The 25,228-nt window shown below is 37.5% G+C and overlaps 1 protein-coding gene across 1 annotated transcript; it reads left to right on the forward strand.

The window, feature by feature from the left end:
* On the forward strand, positions 1-25,019 carry LOC139723431 (TNF receptor-associated factor 3-like). The gene is made up of 6 exons (XM_071634676.1): positions 1-188; positions 13,461-13,633; positions 14,477-14,540; positions 19,710-19,808; positions 22,041-22,217; positions 23,236-25,019. The coding sequence occupies exons 1-6, from the start codon at positions 69-71 to the stop codon at positions 24,481-24,483; spliced, it is 1,881 nt and encodes a 626-aa protein (XP_071490777.1). The 5' UTR covers positions 1-68; the 3' UTR covers positions 24,484-25,019.
* Positions 25,020-25,228: the final 209 nt, after the last annotated feature.

The raw sequence follows: 25,228 nt of genomic DNA on the forward strand, positions 1-25,228 counted from the left end.
TTCTCCCTGCTTGGGAAAGACATCTTCACCGAGATGATTATAATTACGCAACATGTTCTTTGCGATGAATGGATGCAGCGGAATTTACATGCAATGGACTACATAACTGGCTCTCCAGCACTGGCTCTCTATTTCATGTCCTCCCCGAGGAACACAGGATTTCGCTTCTAATACTTGACATGCTTGAGGTGTGTCATGTCACTCTTCGAAAAGAGTGCGCACCGATAAAAATCAGTGGTAGGCATGATCGAACCGAGCCCGCTTGGCACCATGGTACCGAAGCAGCACGTACGCATTTAAAGATTTTGATCGCAAAACGAGTTAGGTGACAATATCAAAATTTAATATTTCAATATAGGTCCTAAGTCTAGCATCCGGTAGAGCAAAATCAAACCTTTCCAATGATATGTCACTCATAATAATATGTTGCACAACAACGAATATTCGTGAAGTTATGATTAAAAAAGCCAATTTCTTATCATTTTCTGTGTTGGTTATAGTAGATTTTTTTTTCTTTCAAATTTACAAAAATGGAGTTAACTCTTCTTTTTCCGCCAAACTTTCATTTTGTTGTGATGGCACTCCCTTATAAAAGATTTTTTTTTTCGTTTTTATCGCTTAGTCCATGTAGCAACCTCGAATTGTTAAGAGACCATATACGTAACCGTACCCAGTGCACTTCCTCATACAGAACATGGTAACCATGGTAACATCGAAATAAGCATTACAACGAAGTAAAAATTCAGGTCTCAAACTTATCCGCTTTCTATCTTCATGTATATAGGCCTTATACTGCTTGGCTATGACGAAATTCGTGACACAGCTAAGTAGAAATGCAGGTCTGACATTTATCAACTATATAGGGCCTATATCTTTATACATGTATAAATATTTTATTGTTTGGCTATAACAAAATTTCGATGTAACAAAAAAAAAGTCGGTTCCGAGGACTTTTCTCTAGTCGCCTGTAGAACACTAGCATACGGCGTGACAATTGATACGCCACGACCAAAATCTACACTGTTCTGTATTGACATTGAATACTAGTAGTACAGCGCATGGCATGTTATAATCATGAGATAAGAAAAAGTCCAAAGTAAATACTAGTACTACAAACCTAATCACTTGAATTCAGTTTTGGAATTTTCACAGTTACAAACCTTAGGCCCATCACATCTGAAAAAAGGGTGTTATATACACGATCAAACAATCATATCAATCTTATTTTGCAGTTACGAAGCTGACTAAACTGAGGATTGTGTGCAATGATCATGATGACTGTGATATGTCTATGCAATATAGGCAGTTCATCGACGATCCAGATTGATATCAATTTTGTATTGATATGATATGTCACTACAGAACGCGTTGCATCATGGTAATGCGGAGAGCAATCAACAGTTCTTCTATATTTGGGTACCAACTGGAACTGAAACTGAAACTTTGAAGTAAGATCAAAGTTAAACATTCCGGAATCCAAGGTCAATGAATACATCGCTTCGGCATTAATACATTTATTTAAAGTTCCAGTCAAATTTTATTTCCATTACCACATTTTTGTTTTCATTACAAATGAACGATGTAGATGCCTACTTTAATAATGTTAGATATACAATGGGTCATGTATAAAACTTATTGTTAAAAATAATTTTATCATTGGAAAAGAGAGGCCACGTACAAAATAAAATTGTAGAAATGTGTTGGCCACTCATTGAATTGAAGTTAGAATACATTAAAAAAAAACACCTAAAAACGTCAAAATGGCGACTGGTATACATCCATAATAATTAGGTTTTTTTTTGTTTTTTTTTTTAACATCTTGACAGTGTGAGACGGCAGCTGCTCTTCACAATCACAAAAATGACATGGCATGTTAAAAGTTTGATGACAAACCTCCGAATGGGTTTAATGTTTTACATTTCTCAATCCAAATTTCGTTTTCATGGCTAAAGTAATTGTTTCACCGAGCAAGCATTCCCAGATACGAGCATTTTTCCTATATAGATCTTTGACCCTTGCCATTTGCCAAAGACTTGATGCCTTTAAGTTTTATGATGTGCATGTATATGCACACAGTCTCTTTTCAAACCTGCTTATTCACAGATTTGTATCACCCCAATCTGCCAATTCCTTTCTCCAAAGACATTCTTTTATTTATTTACAGTGGCGGATCCGTTAGGGGGCTCGCGCCCGGTGCGCCCCCTTTTTTGTTAAACAAGTTAAAAAAATGGATGGGGGGGGGGGGGGGGAGCTTGCGCCCTCTTTAATTTTGGAAACGCACACCCCTTTACGGAATTTTTGGATCCGCCCCTTATTTACTCACTTTTGTGTAGTTGTTGTTGTAGTCTCCCAGTCCCCCTAGAATTCCTGTTGCTGACAGAGACGTTTGGGTCTAAATTCGTTTTCCGAAGATTTGTTGATCCGAAATGATTAAAGGGAATGGGATACTGATCAGTGGCGATCCACTGCACAGGCATGCTTCAATGGAAACATTGAACTGCACATTAGTTGAAAATAAGACCATTCTGAAGCAAATGATTTTCACACAACAATATAGATTGTACTCTTTAATGAATCCCACAAGGATTGGAACAGTCATCCCCCAGCATTCCTACTGATCAGTTACTAGCCATACCCTTTAAAGGGGCCCTGAAATCCAAATGTATGTTGATTTGTGTTGATTTATGTTACCCTCAACATCACTTTTGTGGTGAAATGAGTATCTGGAAACATTCCATACATTTTTAACGATTTTTCTTCTATTTTTCTTCAGATTACTTGGGAACGCCCGTAAAAAAGTCCTTCCAAATCAATATTCTTGAGATGACCTCATCTGTCAATAATTGCTAAACTACTGAAATGTTTAACAAAAGACATAGGAATGCACCTTCCTCTCGAATCAGCATAACTTGCATGTTTCTGTGATATTAAAATAATGTGACTAACAAAAGACATGGCGAGGGAACATGGAAGTTATGCTGAGTCGAGGGGAAGTTGCCTTCCAATGTCTTTTGTTAAACATTTGCAGTACTTTAGCAGTGATTGACAGATGAGGTTTTTGTGGGCGTTCCCAAATAATCAGAAGAAAATAGAAGAAAAAATAAATAAAAATATATGGAATGTTTCTAGATATTCGTTTCACCGCAAAAGTGATGTTGAGGGTATCATAAATCAACACAAATCAACATGCATTCGGATTTCAGGCCTGCTTTTTTTCCGAAGGTTCGTTATTCCGAAAATGAATAAAGATTTGTTATTCTCTTTAGGTTTGCAAATCCGAAAATGAGACAAGGTTCGTTAATCCGAAAAAAAAAGAAGAATTAGTTTCGTTGAAATCAAGGTTCGTTAATACGAAAATGAAATAAACTTGTGATAACAGAATACGGCGTTGTTTGGAGAGGTATAGCCATCCTCTCAAATCGGATAGTCCCTCCATAGATTTAGTATACTTTGGGGGAATAACAATTTCCTCCCCCCCCCCCGAACTTCCCTGAAAAAAAAATGGCGTATTTAAATTTCCATTACCCCCCCCCCCTTTTTTTTTTTTTCTTGCTGGAAAAACATTCTAAGTATTTAACCTCAAGTTTTCACCAGATCGCTGCATGAATTTCAGGTCTGAAAATGCGAAATCACCCTCGCGTAGGAGGAGAAATATCCCTTTCCTACACCCTCGTTCTCATAATTTTGCCTGTTTGATTGCTTAACAGACAACGTTCATGACGTACATTGTATACAAAGAATTAATAGCCCCCATGCATACAAGAAATTTACTTAAATTATAACATTTTATATTCAAATAGTCCAGTAATCTACATCAAAATACTGCTTTAAACCTTATTTAGACCAGTGGGACTATTTTCAAGTCGTTTAAACACTAAAAAAAAAAAAAAGGGGGGGGGGAAAGACAAGAAAAACCCCCAACACATGCATAGGCCTAGTGATAATTGTACCATTTACAACATAAAAAACAACAACTCCTTGCTACGCCAGTGTCATGAGATAGATACATGCCACACACGGTCAACGCCAGATGTGTGCATGTACAAAAATTAGTAGGCCTGATGTACCTGCCTAGGCCTATGAGCACTAGAACTTCTCAGAAGGCCTAATTGAATAATGGAGCTGAGTGCAGATATTCAGGTACACCACTGTTTTGAAGGTAAGGGCCAATGCGATGGAAAGAGATTGAATAAAACAAAAATAATAGTTATGACAATGTGATTTTCGCAGAACATAATATTTCAGACTATAGTTCCGATAATAAAATACTTGGTAGGTCTACTATAAGAGGCGACGTACTATAGCTGCGAGATCGGGTCAGGGTTCTGAGACAGAGTCGGCGCGAGGGGGGGGGGGGGGGGGGGAGGGGAGGGATTCGCGGGGTCACCAGCCCCCACTTTTTCGCATAAGACATGACGATATATCGGATCGAACCATTTGCGGACCGCACTTTTTTTTTTTTTTTTTTTTTTACCCCGGAAGTAACAACAGAAAAATATGGTTAAGCCTGTTCTGTTTTTCCACCCATTAACGCTGAAGTTGTTGCAGAAAATTGCCACTGAAGGCCCTTTTTTTTTTCTTGTCACCTGATGAAACCCGATAGTGGCACCAGAAATATAAAGTGCCCCCCCCCCCCACACACACACTTTTAAACGCGTCGCGCCAGCTTCTACCTAGATGTCATCTCAGTTATGGTACGGTAGGCTATTAGGCCTATTATAGGTCATATTAGTTGAGGATGCCGGGGCATCAGGTTTTCAACGTGTTTTTTATAATATTTTTTTTTTGAGATGACGAGAAACTTCAAATGAAATAATTCTGAAAGAGCATACAGGCTTACAAGACAAATTGGTGAAAGAAATATGGGGAAAATTGGTCAAACTGTGATGGAGAAAAATGGTTTTGAGATGGCTGAGATATCTAAACGAAGATACATACCCTAATAAAAAGTGGGATCCACCTTCTATTAGCTTTGTTTTACTTTGTTTTTGGATATAAACTATATCAACCATTTCAAAACCGCTTTTGATCGAATAGGGGCCTAAACTTTGAAAGGTTTCTAACCCGGGTTTCATATCTGGCAAAGAGTTAAATGCTGAATCCTCATCTCAACCAATCCGAGCATTCCTATGAAGATACAGTGTTATGAAACCTCGTTATAACGAGGTCCGCGGGACCGGGAATACCTCGTTAACCGGTACCTCGTTATAACCGTAAGCATCAAAATCAAAGAAATACATAAGCACGACGTCATATACATATACCCATCAATGAAACTTAAGAACATCCTTTGCGTTGTTATTATGGATCATTATTATTGGGAGAATAAAGGGAAATCATTTGTGAATTAGACGAAAAAGTATACAGGGGTTGAAATGAGTTAATTCTTTATTTTTCTTCCGAAAATCTCTTTGCATAATACTTGCACATTATGTTCTTGAGAAGTATAGGCATATAGGCCTATGTTATTTTCGTGATTCTTTCTACACCTATCTCTTTCTCTTGTGTTGAACCATTTTGAAAGAATTTTTTTTTCGTTTGTGAAATACAGTGTAAAATGATAATGAACAAAATCAGATTGTATAAAATGCGTTTGTTAAATTTTTTAAACACCAGCGCAAACAGAGTATATACATGCGTTCTTTATATCGTGACTTGCGAGGTATTTTTACGCTGTCGGTGCCCAGTGGGAATGCGATGATTTCATGAATCATTTCGGCTGTAATCTCATACAATGTATGATCGTTACGCCCGAAGGGATTAAAATTGCGTTCTTAATTTTCTTCCGAAAATCTCTTCGCGTTTTATACATCTGTTCTTGAAAAATATGCGACAGGATTGAATTTGGAAGATTAAGATCCTTTTAACGTAAATCTATACCTGGTAGACCATTCTGAAAGAAAGACAAATCTTCATTGTGAAATGCAGTGTTAAAATTGTGATGATGAACAAACCCAGATCTATTCAAACTAATAAATGCGTTTTTTTTTTTTTTTCTGATTTAGGTTAACATGTGTTATTCAACTATTTTTACGTTACTGTCACCTGGCGAGATCGCGATGATTTCAGAGTGACATACATGCGTTGTTTACCGTCAACTTGCGAGGTATTTTACGCTGTTGGTGCCCAGCGGGAATTCGATGATTTCATGAATCATTTCGGCTGTAATTTTTGTAATGTGTGATCGTTGAGCCCGAAGGGATTAAAGATGTGTTCTTTATTTTCTTCCGAAAATCTCTTTGTGTTTTGTACATCGACACTGTTCTTGAACTGTTAAAGATACGTTATATCGATTGAGTTAGGTTAACATGCGTTATTGAACTATTTTTACGCTACTGTCACCCGGCGAGATCGCGATGATTTTATAAATTATTTTGGCTTTAATCATACACACTCATATTTAAATTATCATTTTTTGTTAAATGATAATGGACAAATCCAGATCTATTCAAGCTAATAAATGTTACGTTGTTGGTGCCCAGCGGGAATTCGATGAGTTCATGAATCATTTCGGCTGTAATTCATACAATGTATGATCGTTGCGCCCGAAGTGAAGGGTTCAAAAATGCGTTCTTTATTTTCTTCCGAAAATCTCTTCGCGTTTTGTACGTCCGTTCTTAGCTATTGAACTGTTAGATACCTTAAATTTGTTTCTTTTTCTGAACACAGATTATAAGTAGGCTAACATTCGCTTTTCAACTATTTTGACGCTTCTGTCACCCGGCGAGATTGCAAATGATTTCATTAATCATTTCGGCTTTAATCATCCACACCCATGCTAATCAGCAAAAGAACTGGAAGTCGGAATTAAAAATTGAAAGGGTATAATGATGAGTCGCACACGCATCCGACAATTGTCCATTTTTGGCCACAATAATTGTCGCGCAACATGAACAGTTTTTGAATGCGTTATATTTTTTTTTTCTCGTTGCGCTGTGGTCTGACCTAATAACTGTTAGTAGGGTACCTAAGGGGGGGGGGGGGGTCACCGTGCATCCCCCCCCAGGACTCCTCGAAACTTACATTTTCAGGATCCTCATGACATACCAAAACAATCAGTCATAATCAAGATGTAAACAGGAACGAAAAGTGGTTGTTCTAGGTGAAATCTAATGTATTCTATTGTTTTTCATAATTTCTTATGTATTTCTTTGTTTTCCAACTTTTTCAACTTTTGATTTTTCTTTGTTTTTCTGTCAGAAATTGTCACTGACCACTTTTCTACCATAATTAGCACAAAACTAATCAATGAAAGTGATTAATTGTAAAAATAATCGGGTTTTCATGACCTTCATGACAGAGCACCTGTTTTCCATAGGAAATGTACACAAAATCACAAAATTGTGCCCGTTTTGGGGGGACATTGCGTTACACGGGCGTGACTTCGCAAAAGTATACGCGGATGTTGCAAATTTGGTCTCAAAAGTTGTGCGAGACTTGAACAAACAAAGTCAAGAAGCCTCGCGACAGATTTATAGCGCGAAACTTGGGGGGGGGGGGGCGGATCCCCCCCCCCGTCCTGAAAGGGTTAATGTTGCGTGAAAAAAAAAACAAAACAATTTTCACATAATCTCACTTTTAAGGAGGTGGTATGCTTTACTAAGTATTTATCCGTATCTTTCTTTTTGATAAACCGACAGTCACTTAACTTCGTGGGTGCGTTCGACATAAATGTATTTCTTCTCTTTCCACGACAACGCAGGGTGTGCTATATATATATATATATATATATATATATATATATATATATATATATATATATATATATAATGTATGTATGTGCTTATACATGTAGGGCCTACACAGTAGGGTACCTGGGGGGGGGGGTCACTGTGCGCACCCCCCAGGACTCCTCGAAACTTACTTGAATTTGTTTTGTTCAAGTCTCATGCAACTTTCGAGACCAAATTTGCAACTTCCCCGCATACTTGTGCGAAGTCACGCCTATTTTTGTAGCGGAATGTCGTCCCAAAACGGGCACAATTTTGTGCTTTTGTGTACATTTCCTATGGAAAACAGGTGCTATGTCATGAAAGTCATGAAAACCTGATTATTTTTACAATTAATCACTTTCATTGATTAGTTTTGTGCTAATCATGGTAGAAAAGTGGTCAGTGACAATTTCTGATAGAAAAACAGAAAAATCAAAAGTTGAAAAAGTTGAAAAACAAGGAAATACATAAGAAATTATGAAAAACAATAGAATACATTAAATTTCACCTAGAACAGCCACTTTTCGTTCCTGTTAACATCTTGATTATGTTTTGGTGTGTCATGAGGATCCTGAAAATGTATAAGTTTCGAGGAGTCCTGGGGGGGGGGGATGCACGGTGACCCCCCCCCCTTAAGTATCCGACTATATATCCCGCACGCATATCTCGCGAAAACGAAAATCGAATGATTATGTTCAATAATTTAGTAGGAACATCGGAAGGCATTGTGTCGCTATCGCGTTTAGAAGCACATGGAAGAAACAATTCTCTGCAAAACGGGAAAAAGACGTTGATAACGTGAATTCGGTTTTCAATGTTTCGTTTGTCGCGTGTTTGAAAAAAGCGGTAATTTACAAGAAATTAAACCTCGCATATTCGATCAAATAATATTGCTTTATATGTTTTTCTATCACGATGCACCTAGCTGGTCCGAAATTGCCCTCGTTATAAACGGAATCTCGTTATAACCGAACTTGTTATAACCGATTCGTTCTGCCATAGGTTTACACGGAAAGGAAAACGGGACCGCGACGCGATCACCTCGTTAAGCGGTTCCTCGTTATAACCGAACTCGTTATAACGGAGTTGCACTGTATAGGAACTTAAGGACTGTTGTCTTTCATAATTATGATCGAGCGAGAGATTCTTGCTGAATCGCCCAATCGGTTGATGATGATTTTACCCCCCCCCCCCCCCAAAAAAAAAAAAAAAAAAAAAAAATGTCCTCATATTAAAGGTGGATACTACTCTACTAGTGGACCTTACATGCAGGCCTACTCAGTGATAGGGCCTGTGCCTTGATATGAAATTGACTTCATGTAATTATGTAACATTGGCTATGGCGTACTTCATTGTGGGTCACCTGCAGATTTAAAGGACAAGTTCACCTTCATAAACATAAGGATTGAGAAAATGCAACAATATTAGTAAAACACATCAGTGAAAGTTTGAGGAAAATTGGACAATCGATGCAAAAGTTATGAATTTTTTAAATGTTTGTGTTGGAACCGCTGGATGAGGAGACTACTACAGCTTGTGAGTCATATGCGTACAACAGTAGGCCTATAAAGAAAATGTAAAAGAAAATTCAACTTATTTTCACTTTTTTCGCATAATAATTGAGCTCTTGACTTGCCTCTTTCTAAAGGCAGGGGGAATAATATTACCCATAATATTTGTCGGTAACGAGTCAGGGGAATGTGTACTTTTTTCAATAGATGGAATTTTGTGAAATTCTCTTTATATTTTCCTTATATTGTTGTACGCATGTGACATCTAAGTTATTCATACACTGCAGTAGTCTTCTCATCCAGCGGGTACTGCACAAAAACTTCAAAAATTCATAACTTTTGAACGGATTGTCTGATTTTCCTCAAACTTTCAATGATGTGTTCTACTAATATTGCTACATTCTCTCAATCCTTATGTTTATGAAGGTGAACTTGTCCTTTAATAGACGACTGCATGCATGCTATAACCGCAAAACAGCTACTCCAACACTGTACAGGAAGCCCAATCGAGAAAAAGTCAACGAGTCTTGCCAGACGACATTCACCACCGAAAGTCATTGATTTGAGAGTTCAAGAGAGGTAAAGCTTGACGATAGTGGGCAGGCCCAATACTGGAATAGTTACTCTTGTGAAAGTAGATCATATTCTGATATTGGGTGATTTTGATTTTTCGTTACCATATTGCAGTGTGAGTGTCAGCACAGTTGTGAACATGTCGGCAGTTTCGACGTGTACAGCCTGTGTATAAAGCCAACTAACGTTAGTACGCTCTTTGTTACAGCTCTGTGTACTGAATAAGCCAGTACGGGGTTCCAGTTTGAGCATGAGCAGAAAAAGGTCATTTGTACCGAGAGACAGCTGGGTTGGTTTTTAATTTCACTGAGATATCTGTAATGCTATGATTATTCACGGATCCTTATATAAATGGTGCCTGCCAGTACATCCACCTGACAGCAAGCCTGCACTGTATTTGGCAATGTTAACAGAAAAAGGTTTCATTGCAACTGATTGACAATTTGCCCTACATCGACGGAAGAAATTCATGAATTTGAATAGAAAAAGGTTTGTTAAAGGGATGGACCTCCAGTATTGGTGCGGTTGAGATGAGAATTGGGCTTTTAACTTTTTGCGAGATATACCAAGAAAACACTTATGATATATACATGTATTAGTACAGAGCTTACCATTTAAGAGGAATTCAAAGTTTATTGGATGAAAATCGGGTTTGGAATGACTGAAACATCCAAAAACAAAGTAAAACAAAGCGATCCTATTCCTAATATTTACCGTATGTGTGGGGTCCACACTTTATTAGAATTGCTCTTTTTTTGGATATCTCAGCCATTTCAAAACCAATTTTCATCAAATAAAAGTTGAATTCCTCATAGAATTACATGCTCTTTCATATTTCATTAGAGGTTTCTCATTATCTCACCAAAAATGTTAGAAACCTGAAATTAGGTCTCAACCAAAACTATAACTACGATCCCTTTAATGTATAATGTAAATGACCATGTATTCAAAACAGCACCATGAAATAGATGTTTCCCAGTGTTGATTGATGAAACATTCCGGTCACTTCATCTACATGTACATACACATGTAGGTTCATTCTTTGTCAGAATACGAGTTCCATAAATTGCTATGTTGGGCAAGCTGCTGAATTATGTCGCCTTGAAATGAGTGAAGTGCCTAACCAACTGAGAAAAATGAAGGTCATTTGTACCGTTAATGTGCACATGAGCTACTCCGAACTGGCTTACCGTACTCCGGTATACATATAATACGTAGTCCAGATAGGGTACCCGGTACTGGACGATTTTAATCGTCCGCATTCCCCACACTAACGCGCATAGGGCTGTCTATACAATTGTACACGCATACACCCACGCAATGCGCCAAAAAAAAAAAGTAATTCAGAAAAAAAGTGCAGAAAACAAAAACAAAAACAATTTCTCACTGTGTTTTAAATGATTTCAAAGTTTTGACTAAAACTATTCTGAATAATAGAATTGCATGCTCTTTCATAAAACATAAAGAACTAAAGATTGACTTGATTGACTCGTACCTATTTTGAGTCCTCACAGAAAATGAGGTTCTCTGCCCTGTTGGTTTTGTAATGCACAGTCACATACATACTGGTAAATGTATGATGTTCATCACAGACATGTACTATGATGCTCGTCACAGACTGCAGATTAGTCGGCAACACTAATTCAGATAAAATTGACATCTAGTCAAAGTATAGTGCACTGTTCTTTGTTTGACAAAAGTACCGGTAAATGTAGTTGGGCATGTAAGCTGCACAGTAGGCCTATTCTTTCTCATAAGCCCGTTGTAATGGTGAAGAGGAAGAAAGTACATCGAATTATCTTTCCTCTCTTCTCTTGTGTAACCCAGTGAAGGTAGATCCACGTAGTCACATGGCCAGTGGGCCGGAATTCATGAAGGTGGTTTAACAGTGTTAGATTTAAACCATAGTTTACAATTTGTATGTAAATTTATTCTGCGTGAATATGATTGACAAAATGAGTATACATACCAACAGACCTCCGGTAACGAACACATGTTAATACACGTATAACAACGGTATTTCACATACTTATTGTAGACCATGGTACAAGTTTAAACCATGGTCTAAATCTAAACCTCCTTCCTGTGTTCAGGCCATTGTATTGTCAAATATGATCCTGTAATGCAATTGTTATGCTTTGTGTTCAAAACTTGAATATCTGTGATGATTATGTTGACATTCCACATGGTGAACAATGTGTGAAAACAAAACAAAACAGTTAAAAGTTGACATTTCTTGTAAAATCAGTGTGTACAAGATTTCTGTGTACTTTATACAAGCTAGTGTATGTCATTCAATGAGAAAGCTGCAAAAGATGAAATGCAAGACATTATGTGTGAAGAAGAGTGTTTGTGATTGTCTGCACACATTTATGGTGTGGAGTGACTAATGTTGAGTGGCCTTTTCTAAATAGGCAATTGTCACTAGTTTATTTTGTTGGTCTGTCTTTTTTTTTTTTTTTTTTTTTTTGGGGGGGGGGGGGGGGGGGGCTTTATTCAGCTCAATTTAACAGTACCAGAGATAACATGAATTTTAATAGAACATTCTTTTTTTTCCCCTCAAATACAGATTGTAACCATAAATTTGAATGTAGCATGCATTCCAATTCATTATTTTATGTTGTAATTGTGCTTGATGTTCCCAGTAACAACCACTATTGCAAGGTTCTCTTAAAATTTACTTGGTTACTAATTAAAGCATTGACCTGTTGAGGACGGGCTGATTTTGCTACAACACACATTTCCATAGACATCTACCTCAATGGGTTAAGGTTTAAATGTTAAAGGACAAGTTCACCTTCATAAACATAAGGGTTGAGTGAATGCAGCAATATTAGTAGAACACATCATTGAAAGTTTGAGGAAAATTGAACAATCCGTTCAAAAGTTATGAATTTTTTGAAGTTTTTGTGCAGTAACCGCTGGATGAGAAGACTACTGCAGTGTGTGAATAACTTAGATGTCACATGCGTACAACAATAAGGAAAATATAAAGAGAATTTCACAAAATTTCATCTTTTGAAAAAAGTACACATTCCCCCGACTCGTTACCGACAAATGTTATGGGTAATATTATTCCCCCTGCCTTTAGAAAGAGTCAAGTCAAGTGCTCTTTTATTATGCGAAAAAAGTGAAAATATGTTGAATTTTCTTTACATTTTCTTTATACTGTTGTACGCATATAACTCACAAGCTGTAGTAGTCTCCTCATCCAGCGGTTCCAACACAAAAATTTTAAAAATTCATAACTTTTGCATCGATTGTCCAATTTTCCTCAAACTTTCACTGATGTGTTCTACTAATATTGTTGCATTCTCTCAATCCTTATGTTTATGAAGGTGAACTTGTCCTTTAACAAGAATCGTAGTACATGTAGTATTCATTTTTTGTATGGAAACATTGCTTTTGTTTGATTGTGGGAATACTTACAAGTATAATAGAACTGATGCCTGCTATATGCCACATTTTCAGTGTCCAAAAAGGATATTTTCATGTATGACGTACCACAGAAAAGAAAATTATTGAAGGTGGAAGCTCTTCTAGATATTAATACACATTGCATTTGCTGTGCTGAATCCCTCTCCACTATTGTCAATATAAATATGATACATAACTTTATCATGCAATTAACGTGGTAATTGTGTATTTCGTTCGTCTTTTGAAGGTTCACAGTTCACAAATGGTTGGTGTTGACCTTGATCTTGAGATGGATTCCAACCGAAAAACTTCTGCCCAAGACGTCACCTGCCCTCTGTGTAAACTCCCACACAGAGAACCCTTTTCTGGTGACTGCAAGCACGCATGCTGTAAAAGCTGCTGGGCTGTCTACTTGACAAAGTTAGTGTGATATCTGTTTGTGATGTGCAACCATCCATGATCTGCCATTTTTTCATGTTGCTTTCATCAAGTATAGTCCATAGCACTCTCTCTTTCCACTGTGTATTCTTTAATAAGTGGAAGGTGTTTAAGCTAAGAAAACTGCAAATTATGATGATCTGACCAGAGAACAAGAAATATAAGATTGTTGTTCAAAAGTAGACAGACTGATATTTTACTTCTCTCTTTTTTGCTTGTATGATTTGAAAAAAAAAAATGTGTAAAACTCAAGTTTTATAAAGCATGGTTATACTGTTAAAGTTTTTAAGTGAGCTATTGTGTTTGGATGCTCGATTTGCTTGCGAAACTTATCTACCCGTCCCAAAGTTCTTAGCTGTTTTATCTGAAATTTGTTATCTAGTGGCAGGTATTTTTGTTGTTGTTGTTCTTTACTACTTCCAACTTATTGTGGGCTCATTAAGTGAAGTTGGACAAATATTTATTTCTTCAATTGTTCTGCTGATGCTGTATTGAAGTAGTCTTTATTTCATTCATTGTCATACAGAATGTACCTTTTCTAATTTTTATGGCAAATTCCTGTCCTTCAATTTTTTTTTTTGAAAATTAACACATCTTTTAATGAGTCATCTTTATGATGCCCAGAAGAAGAGTTTCCTTGCCTGCTCCCTCTGCAAAGAATGTATTTCATTTATTCCATACCCAACAAAAATGCAGTCACATTTTAGCAAAGATATGTAACCGAAAACATTGTGATAAAAGAAAGGACTGTGAATGGAAATGCAGTTAAATACGCTGTGACTGTTATGACTGTACTGTATGTATGTTATTGTTTCTTTTAAACAGAAATTTGCCAGCATTGGAACAGATAAAATGCCCAACATGTAGTGCTGCTCTGAAGCTGAGAGAGGTAGAATTTCTTCTCTTATTTCTTTAATATATATATATATACCGGGTGTCCCAAAAAAAGCGGAACGGTGGATTTTCAGTACCTTGCTGTCTAAAAGTTATATATCTGTTGACATCATTGGAAAGAACATCTTCCACAAAAAACAATGATACAAAAATCATTAAATTTGGTTCAGTATTTTTTATTCTACGCCAATTTCTGAAAATGCAGTCGTTGCCAAATTTCGACGGATTTTTGCGACTTATGAGATAATAATTTGAGTGCGACACGCGATCCATACGGTGAATATTGTGTATGCTCGGTGATCCATGTCAACAAAAGATACAGCTTTCATATTGGGCACGGGCCAGGAAAAAAAAAAACAGTGTGTGTGTGTGTGTGTGTGTGTGTGCCGCCAACATGAAAGCGTTATCTTTTGCTGACATGGATCAACGAGCTTACACAATTAACCGTATGGAACGCGTGTCGCACCCAAATTATTATCTCATAAGTCGCCAAAAATTGAAAATGACTGCATTTACAGAAATTAGCGTAGAATAAAAAGTACAGAACCAAATTTAATGATTTTGGTATCATGGCCTTCTGCGGAAGATGCTCTTTCTAATGATGTCAAAAAATATATTACTTTCAGAACGCAAGGTACTGAATATCCACCGTTCCGCTTTTTTTGGGACACCCGGTATATATATATATATATATTATTTCTTTGATAGCAATAATAAAGTCACAACAGAGGAATGCAGGGAATGCATTGATAGCCAATCTTGATTTAAAGGACAAGTTCACCTTCATAAACACAAGGATTGAGAGAATGCAACAATATTAGTAGAACACATCAGTGAAAGTTTGAGGAAAATTGGACAATCGATGCAAAAGTTATGAATTTTTAAAATTTTTGTGTTGGAACCGCTGGATGAGGAGACTACTACAGCTTGTGAGTCATATGCGTACAACAGTATAAAGAAAATGTAAAGAACATTCAACATATTTTCACTTTTTTCGCATAATGAAAGAGCACTTGACTTGCCTCTTTCTAAAGGCAGGGGGAATAATATTACCCATAACATTTGTCGATAACGAGTCGGGGGAATGTGTACTTTTTTCAAAAGATGAAATTTTGTGAAATTCTCTTTATATTTTCCTTATATTGTTGTACGCATGTGACATATAAGTTATTCACACATTGCAGTAGTCTTCTCATCCAGCGGTTATTGCACAAAAACTTCAAAAATGCATAACTTTTGAACGGATTGTCCGATTTTCCTCAAACTTTCAATGATGTGTTCTACTAATATTGCTACATTCTCTCAATCCTTATGTATATGAAGGTGAACTTGTCCTTTAATGAATAATCCGAATTTTCGAGGAACCTTCCTCTTCTTCAGGGATTTCAGTGCGCACTGTCATCCCTGAAGAAGAGGAAGGTTCCTCGAAAATTCGGATTATTCATTAAATCAAGATTGGCTATCAATGCATTCCCTGCATTCCTCTGTTGTGACTTTATTATTGCTATTTCTAGTACTGCCAATACGCGGAACAACTACAATGTTTTTATTTCTTTGATATATATATATTATTATTTCTTTGATATATTTATGTGACCCGCTACATCAAAATGATCCTAAAGTCGGGCGAGGTCGATTATTGTCCCTGCCGAACGAGTTCGAGCAGGGGACTATGAAACAGGCTCCGTACGTGTGTGTGTCTGTGTGTCCGTCCGTCCGTCCGTCCGTCCGTCCGTCTGTGCGTCCGTGTGTGATCAAAATGTTCAATTTGCTACTTCTCTGTCATTTATGAGCCAATTTTGATTCTGTTTGCTTTATATGATAGCACTACATGGGAGCTTTGAAATTTGTACACAGAACTTCAGTTGTGACCTTTGACCTTGACCTTTGACCTATATTGTACATTTTGCTTCAAAATGCTACTCCTTCGCCATTTCTAACCCGATTTTGATTCCGTTTGCTTTATGTGATGGCACTAGGTGAGGGCCTCAAAACTTCTACACAGAAATTTGACCTTTGACTTCTTTGACCTTGATTTTTTACCTATATTGTACATTGGCTACAAAATGCTACTCTGCCATTTCTAACCCGATTTCGATTCCGTTTGCTTTATGTGATGGCACTAGGTGAGGGCTTCAAAACTTCTACACAGAATTTTGACCTTTGACTTCTTTGACCTTTGACCTTGATTTTTGACCTATATTGTACATTATGCTACAAAATGCTACTCCTTTGCCATTTGTAACCCGATTTCAATTCCGTTTGCTTTAAGTGATGGCACTAGGTGAGGGCTTCAAAACTTCTACACAGAATTTTGACCTTTGACTTCTTTGACCTCTGACCTTGATTTTTGACCTGTATTGTACATTTTGCTACCAATCCGCCATTTCTAACCCGATTTCGATTCCGTTTGCTTTATGTGATGGCACTAGGTGAGGGCTTCAAAACTTTTACACAGAATTTTGACCTTTGACTTCTTTGACCTTTGACCTTGATTTTTGACCTATATTGTACATTGGCTACAAAATGCTACTGCTTCGCCATTTCTAACCCGATTTCGATTCCGTTTGCTTTATGTGATGGCACTAGGTGAGGGCTTCAAAACTTCTACACAGAATTTTGACCTTTGACTTCTTTGACCTTTGACCATGATCTTTTAACCTGTATTGTACATTTTGCTACTAAATGCTACTTCCGGCGAGGACATATATATTACGCACCGCGTAATTTCTACTTTTCCTTGTTTGAAAATTGCATGATATAATCCCCCAATCTTTCTGCTTTAAATTGATATAACACATTTTATAAAAACAATCGGCTGCGGAGATATCGATGTTTAAAAGAGAGCATGTCAAGACGTCTGGAAAATCACTGTTTCGAGAAAAGCGCCCTAAAAGTCTTCCTTTCGACGCAATCGCGATCAAGGGACACGCAAGTCAGTTTTCACCTCTGGACAATAGAAGGTAAGCCTTAGCAACCCCCGTAGAGTTCATTCAAGCACATCAGCGTCAGCGGTCTCCTCACCAACCAATCAGTGACCAGGATGTGATAAGCGGCTGAGCATAGCGCATCCCGCCCGCACGCACCAGTCGACTGGGCAGTGCGCGAGCTTCACACTTCGGTTAGCAGCAAGCAGCAAACTGACCAATGAGATCACTCTGGTTGCTGTTAGGGGCGGAACCTGTCTGTGGCGCTCAATCCATATTTTCGAACCAGTTTCTGCGTCGTTGAAACGCCAAAAATCATGGCTCAGAAAGACGCTATTTTTTGGTCTTTGCTTTGTTCATTTTGCTTCAAAATTTCGACAGATGATAGAAGACATGTTCGACTCCAATAATATATCAAAATCAGAAAATCGTATGTTTTGACCAATTTTAATGCTCTGACTTCAAACTCGATTTTCACGGCTTCGATCGTGCGCGACTTTAGGACCTTTTTGTTGTAGCGGGTCACATATATGGGTAATTCCATGAAGTTGGGGCAGTGTCCATGTAGCATCGTGATATTCAAAAAATACATTTCAGCATAACTCAATATCAATTATGCTATACATTTATTGTTTGTAGGCTTTACATTTGCATTGAGGCCACACATTTTCCTGGAAATTTTGTGCCATTCAGACTCAATTTTGATGAAGTTATTAAACAATATGTAACAGTGTCCTGTAGCATCGTGACGTGTCCATGTAGCATCTTGATATTTTAGAATTTGGTCCTAAGAGACAAATTATGGCAATTAGCTTGACCAAAATTTGATGCAAATATGCATTTACAAGATATGAATGAGATAGCTAAATATCTCAAATTTCCTTTACACAGTTTTAATTTTAAAAGAAAATTACAAAATGTATCACGATGCTATGCGGTGTCCTTTTTTGTTACATTTGGTGGACACCGGGTAGCATAGTGACACGTTGTGTAATTTTCTTGTAAAAGTAAAACTGTGTAAAGGAAATTTGAGATATTTAGCTATCTCATTCATATCTTGTAAATGCATATTTGCATCAAATTTTGGTCAAGCTAATTGCATTAATTTGTCTTTTAGGACCAGATTTTAACTATCACGATGCTACATGGACACGTACGATGCTACAGGACACCATTACACATTGTTTTAATAACTTCATCAAAATTGAGTCTGAATGGCACAAAATTTCCAGGAAAATGTATGGTCTCAATACAAATGTAAAGCCTATAAACAATATAAATGTATAGCACAATTAGTATTGAGTTATGCTAAAGTGTAACACTTTGTGCCCCAACTTCACAGAATTACCCATATATATTATATAAACATGATATTTGTGGTGCTTTTGTTTCCTTTCTTTACTCAGAGTTTGTGTGCAAGCATGAATACATTGACTATGAGCACACCCCTGCCAAAGCTTCTTTTTTTTTCAGTAAATAAATGTTGACTGAATGAAATGATTTTGCAACAATACCAATTGAAACCAAATACCACTTCAATATATCAAAATAATGCATCAACTCATTTTGAATCAGAATATGTAATACAGATGAATTCGACTAACTGAAGATTTTCTGTGAAGAATGTGAGATTTCTAGAAAATTCATAACATTGCTCATTGTGCAGTCGTGATATAGGAAATGCCATTGAAGCAAGCTTTGTTAATTGTAATGATGCAACTTGAATTACAAGTGTGAATAGTGTTCGTAGGAATATGTGCAGTTATTTACCTCGTTGAGGATGGGTTGATTTTACTACAACATGCATTTCCCATCTAGACACTTGCCCGAGTACACTCGGGACTCGTCCTCAATGGGTTAAAGATGCACAGAATGTAGCGACTACCAAAAACCTTTGCTTGAATGTACACAAAACATTCACTACCCATTGATTTTAGGTTGATATTGATAGTGTCATGCTATGCTATGTCATTGTGTGTTTGTACAATTTGTTTTTGAAAATGAAGCAGAGCAAGACACCAAAAAGTAAGTCAGGTCTGTGTCACAAGGTGGCTAGCAATTTAAAATATTCTTATTACAGTTACCGGAGTAACCATCACAATACATGCAGCTCATTTACTGGCGTCCAGCTGCCAGCTTTGCTACTATCATGAAGCTTGTATTACTTGGAAATATCTTCATGAATTGCTGGCTGCATTTTTGTTTTTTAATTTTTCTTCTTTTCCTCTTTCTTAAAGCTTAAGCCTGATCAAACAGCACAGCGACGGCTTCAGAAATTTAAGAATGCCCGTTGTAAAAACTGCTCCTGGAGAGGATCTTATACTGATTATATTGAGGTATGAAAGATTTTTACTGATACCATGATATTATTTGATCTGTCAGAATTTAGAACCCTTTACATTTTTGCTTCACTTTCCATCCGAGCAGAAAGCTGGAAACCCCATATTCAGCTAATAGTACATTAGCTTGTCTTCCATGGGGTCCAGTTGATATGGGATAAATTTTGATAACTGTTGTACTGGTTATAATCAGGAGAGCTGCAAAGTAAGAAAATTTGCCTTAAGACATGTAATTTCTATCTGTTGAGATCTAGCAAATGTGATATCTGCACTTCCTCTTGTCCAAACTCGAATGATGAAAAATATGTTTAAGTTGGAAGCTTTTAAGTGTTTATGTAGCATCTGGTCATACCCTATATCGGTAAATGTCTGTAATGGTCTTATAACATATATATACCTCATCTCTGGATTTGATTGTTTGATTTTCAGCAATATCAAACATTCATAACCAATTTCGAGAGTCCATGACATGTAAAAACTATCAAAATCAAGTCGTCAAAAACAATTAATACTTAAGAATTATATTTAAAAGAAGATTTCTATCTTGAATCCTTGTCACCACTTTGCTGCTTTATGAAAAAGTAATATTCTGAAACAAGAAAAAACAATTTATCAACATTAAAATATTCCTAATAGGAAAGAATGCCTAAAGAATAGCACTCATGAGGTCATATCTGTAAGGATAAATAATAAGCTTGGAAACAGATGTTTATAGCAAGGTTTGGTTTGGCCAGAATGTCATTTGGGTATCTTAAAGTCAGGCACACTTTTGTTATTAAACAAATCCCTCTAGAAATTTTCTATACAGGGAAAATATGTTATGATGGAGGTTGCTTTGACCACCAGTTTGACCTCATTATGATTGATTACTTACTTTTAATAATCTTCTGCACAAGAGATTCCTCTTTGTTGGCAAACTTACATTGTATATTCCAGGTTCCCTGTACCATGTCACTTGTATTGAAAGAGATGGGAGAGAAAGAGAGAGAGAGACAGTTTGGTGTTTGATATTAAAAACAAAAATAACCAGTACAAAACTAAGGCTCGACACTATTTACCTTTTCTTTTAGTGGCCTCTGCGGGCCACCAAAAATCATTTAATTTTCTGTTTTGGTGGCCTGATAAGGAAATATGATGGCTGTAGAAAATACAGAAAAACACTGAACATGAAGTAATTTGGTGACACACGGCCACCAAAACTATTTCTGGTAGCCCTTGGCCACTGCTAATGTCGAGCCTTGCATAGGGTATGGGAAGCATCTTTAGACTTAATCTACAGATTAGGTTTGATTAAGGACTACAGTTAGACAGGGATACCATGTTGTATTATTTGATTGTATGATTTGGCAACATAGCACACAAATTTGAAGTTAGGTTTCAAATTTTCTTCAATTTTTAACACTTGAGCTTTATTTTGGGCAAATTATTCTTAAAGATGAGACATTATGCCAAAAAATGAAACAAACTCTCAAGTCTATACCTCAGTTTATTCTTTTTTGGACAGTTTACCATTATTTCCTACTGTTAGAATGCATCCGTATGATGTGTTTAACCTAAATATTTCAGAGCATTGTTAGGTACTTACTGTGTATGAAATTACTTGTCATTTCAAAGGAAGGTTTTAATATCATTATGTCTTGCCATATCATGCATCCACATGTCACAAGATTATGAAATCATATCCTGATGATAAGTTATGTTGCTTCTAAATGATATTAATCGAATGATAATATGGGATGAACTTGTATGTGATATCACAGAGTTGCCACTTTGTTTTCATTGAATACAACTGTAGAAACAAAATTGTAACTTTCTTTCCTGAACTTTTGCTCAAACTTTCAGTGTCCTGTTATGTTCTGGTTTTTTTTTTTTTTTTGGCTTCTATTCATGCAAACTAATATCAGTATGTCTTTCCAGACTCATGAACAGGAGATCCTAGGTTGATGTCCTGCCCAATGGATGGAACATCCATTGGTGAAATGTTTGATTTTTATTCAAAATGTTCACACCCCCCCCCCCCCCCCACCTTGCACTGTTGGGCAAGTAATATGATTGGAAACTTACCTGTTCACAATGTGGGGCCTTTGCCATTAGAAATCCTCATAATTTTGCAAGTCAGAGAAATTCATCTTGTAAAGCCCTGGCCTGCAATACTGGGGCAATAGTAGTGGAAGGGCTGTCTTAGAGAGCAATGCTCAAACACCACATCGTGTTTGGCTCTTCTTTCAGAACCATGAACGAGTGTGTGGAAAAGTTGTCCGCATCCAGTGCAAGGTGTTTGGCTGTGGCAAGTGGCTACCCAAGAACAGAGCCCTGGAGCTGCACAGAGCAGACGACTGGTGTCCCATGATCCTTTTAATGAAGACTCGCCTCACACAGGCCGAGATCCTTCACCTTAGCATGAGGGTGAGTACTGTCACTGCAAAATAAGTTCCACATTACATTAAATGAAACAAATCATTTGTTGAAAAATCTCTTAAAAGATCATACGCTGTACATCAGTTTTAAAACTTTGCATAGAGTGATAAATTAAGTTTTACATTACACATCCGAGAAGATTTCGAAAACTGCATGTAATGTATGTCTGAATATTTTTCCGTGTATCATTGAATCAGTACTATTTTCAAAATGAACTTTACAACTGGTTATAAAGAATGGATCCAACAGATCTTGCTGTAATTGGCCCAGTATGCAAGGGATTATCATTGACAGTATTTCATCCAAGGGGAATTATTACTGGTTCAGGTGAAACTCACTCTGGCAAAATGAGTTAAAATGAGGTACTGCAAGTGGCAAGGTGAAGTTTACATGCTGTTTTAAGGCAGCATAATCATACTTGTAACAAACATTTGGCCAGATTAAAATGCTATTTTGCATAAGTACCATAAATCTTACTACATTAGCCGGTCAAAGGAAATCATTGAGCATGGTAGATTCCCATGTCACAAGAAAATTGTAATTGATATCACAAGAAAACTAATTAAACTGTCTCTTTTTCTCATTGAAGTTCTCCCCCACTTCTTGGCTATTGTCATTTGCTTGCCAGATTTGCAATAGCTCGCTTAGCCCAAGCAACCAACACCACGGGGGACAGAAACATATTACACTAAAAACAAACAGGAATTTTTAGGTTTGTTAGGATAATGTACGTCCTTTGATGATTTGTCTTGAGCAAGATTACTATTAGTGAGTGATCACATGACAAATGAAGTTAAATTCACACTCAAAACAAAAGTGCAACATCAATTGATTTAGCGTAAGCAGTTCCAGTGTGATGCAATCTGGCTTGCAATAGTAATGCTAGCACTTGTCATGCAGAAAAGATGATGTAATTGTAAATATTGACTCTGGATACTACATCGCACAGATGATTTAAACCACTTTTAATAGAAGCTCATTTTCTTAAAATGATTCAAATCCACAGGAGACTTGGGATTGGACGTGTGGACTGGTTCTTCGCAGCGAGAAAGCTGAGGTTAGGTTGTACATTGAAAGGTTAGTTTTGGTATTTAGTGTCTTGGACCCCAAAATGCCAACTGCTCTAGAAAATGACGAGTACGGGGCTACTGCTCAGATCACAGAAGACATGTGTGATGGAGATGTGTCGGCTTCGAGAGGTGCATCTCAATGGACAGACAATTCTTCTCAGAAGAAGTTGTCACGTGAAGAAAATAGTGGAAGCAGTGCTAGTAGGAATGAACCTGATGGCCACTCCCGGATTGGTCTTAGCCGCGAGAACAGTATGGTTGGGTCAGCAGCACTAAATGGTACCTACTCAGATTTGAGCCCATCAGCTGAGGTTGTGAGGACTGTGTTCCAAAGACGGACGTCTGCCGATGAGAAAGGTTCTGACACAAATGCAGATTTGGAGACCTTGAAACAGAAAGTGTCCAAGCTAAGCCAAGAAGCTGACAAACACATCAGTCACTTTGATGACTTGCAAAAGTTGACTAGAGCATTTGCAGCAATGAATGATAAACATTCCGTGCTGGAGGGGATTGTATCTACCCTGCATCATGAAGTTATTGCAGGAAGTAGCAAGATAGACAGTCTGCAAGCTTCAAGTGATTTTGGATCACCTAGAAAGTTAGAAAAAGTTTATAAAAGTATTGACAAGCTACAGCAAGAGATAGATTCACTTTTTCAGTCCTTGCAGAAGCAGGAAATTAGAATACTAGAGTTAGAATACTCCTACAGTGGAGTCTTTCTCTGGAAGATTGAAAGCTACTCCCAGAGGAAGAAAGAGGCAGCAACAACCAATGTGAAGTCTATCTACTCTAAGCCCTTCTTCACCAGCCAGTATGGCTACAAGCTGTGCGGTCGAGTGTTTTTGATGGGAGATGGAGTTGGCAAGGGAACCCACATCTCTCTCTTTCTAACCATCATGCGAGGGCAGTATGATGCAGTGTTGCCTTGGCCTTTCAAGCAGAAGATCACCTTCCAGCTGGTGAACCAGGCTGACCCCCTCAACAAGAGCATCGTCGAAGCGTTTCGGCCGGACCCAACGAGCTCCTCGTTCAAGCGACCGACCTCCGACAGAAACATTGGAGCTGGATGTCCACTCTTTGCAAAGATACAGCTGGTAGAAGATCCCAATCAAGGCTTTCTGAAGGATGACACCCTCTACTTGAAGATTATTTCTCAGACATCTGACGTACCAGAACTTAAGTAATTTTGGGATGGCATGACCAAATGTGGTTCTGGTACTTTGTTATATTTGTAATTGATGATGAGTGGCAGAAATGTTTTTTATTACCTGTGTTTCTTCTTCAGTTTGTTTGTGGGGACCACGGCTAGTGCATTCCCGTTGCGGTCCCTGTTATGGTCTAGAGTTTGTTTGTTTCATGAGCTTGCCCTGCATTGTGTGGTCTCCCAGTCACAAGTCACTCATCAAAATCTCATCACTACTTGCAATCAGAAACTTCCCACAAATTTTAGCCACACTCAACTTCATCAAAACTTGTTGCATGCACAGAAAACCATCATTGTCAAGCTTCTAAACGTGTGAGTGTGACACATTATTGCAAGTAGTATCTCATCGAGCAGGATTGGAACACTGTATCCCAAGCTGATAGAAATGTTCAGGAAAGAGAGTGCATAGAAGAAACTGGAAAGCATTTGATTAGTGAGGATTACTGAGGCGTGTCAAGTCATTGGATTAACGATAATGAAGACCTGAAAAGTGTCAGGAAAAGACCTGAAAAGTGTCGGGGAAAAGAGTCAGGCTGCTTTTGGTTCTGTTACTTTGTGTACTGTCACAAACAGTTTGGGAAGGAGACCATCTGAATGTGCTTCATTTGATATGTAATGAGCAGAACTGACATACATGTATTTTTACATGTGAAATAGGTTTAAAACACGGAAAGAAGGAAAAGTGTTTGGAAATGCATCAGTGAAATGTCATGGAGTCTTGGAGC

Source organism: Diadema antillarum, unplaced genomic scaffold, assembly GCF_040938485.1.
Source record: "Diadema antillarum isolate AM-2024a unplaced genomic scaffold, OU_Dant_1.0 scf00000190, whole genome shotgun sequence".
NCBI classification, from domain to species: Eukaryota; Metazoa; Echinodermata; class Echinoidea; order Diadematoida; family Diadematidae; genus Diadema; species Diadema antillarum.

Excerpts from the sequence above, each read along its gene's own strand:
- LOC139723431 (XM_071634676.1), top strand. The coding sequence starts at position 69 with ATGGATGCAGCGGAATTTACATGCAATGGACTACATAACTGGCTCTCC. Across the intron at positions 19,809-22,040 it reads CTTATACTGATTATATTGAG|AACCATGAACGAGTGTGTGG; the intron begins GTATGAAAGATT and ends CTCTTCTTTCAG. Across the intron at positions 22,218-23,235 it reads TCCTTCACCTTAGCATGAGG|GAGACTTGGGATTGGACGTG; the intron begins GTGAGTACTGTC and ends TCAAATCCACAG.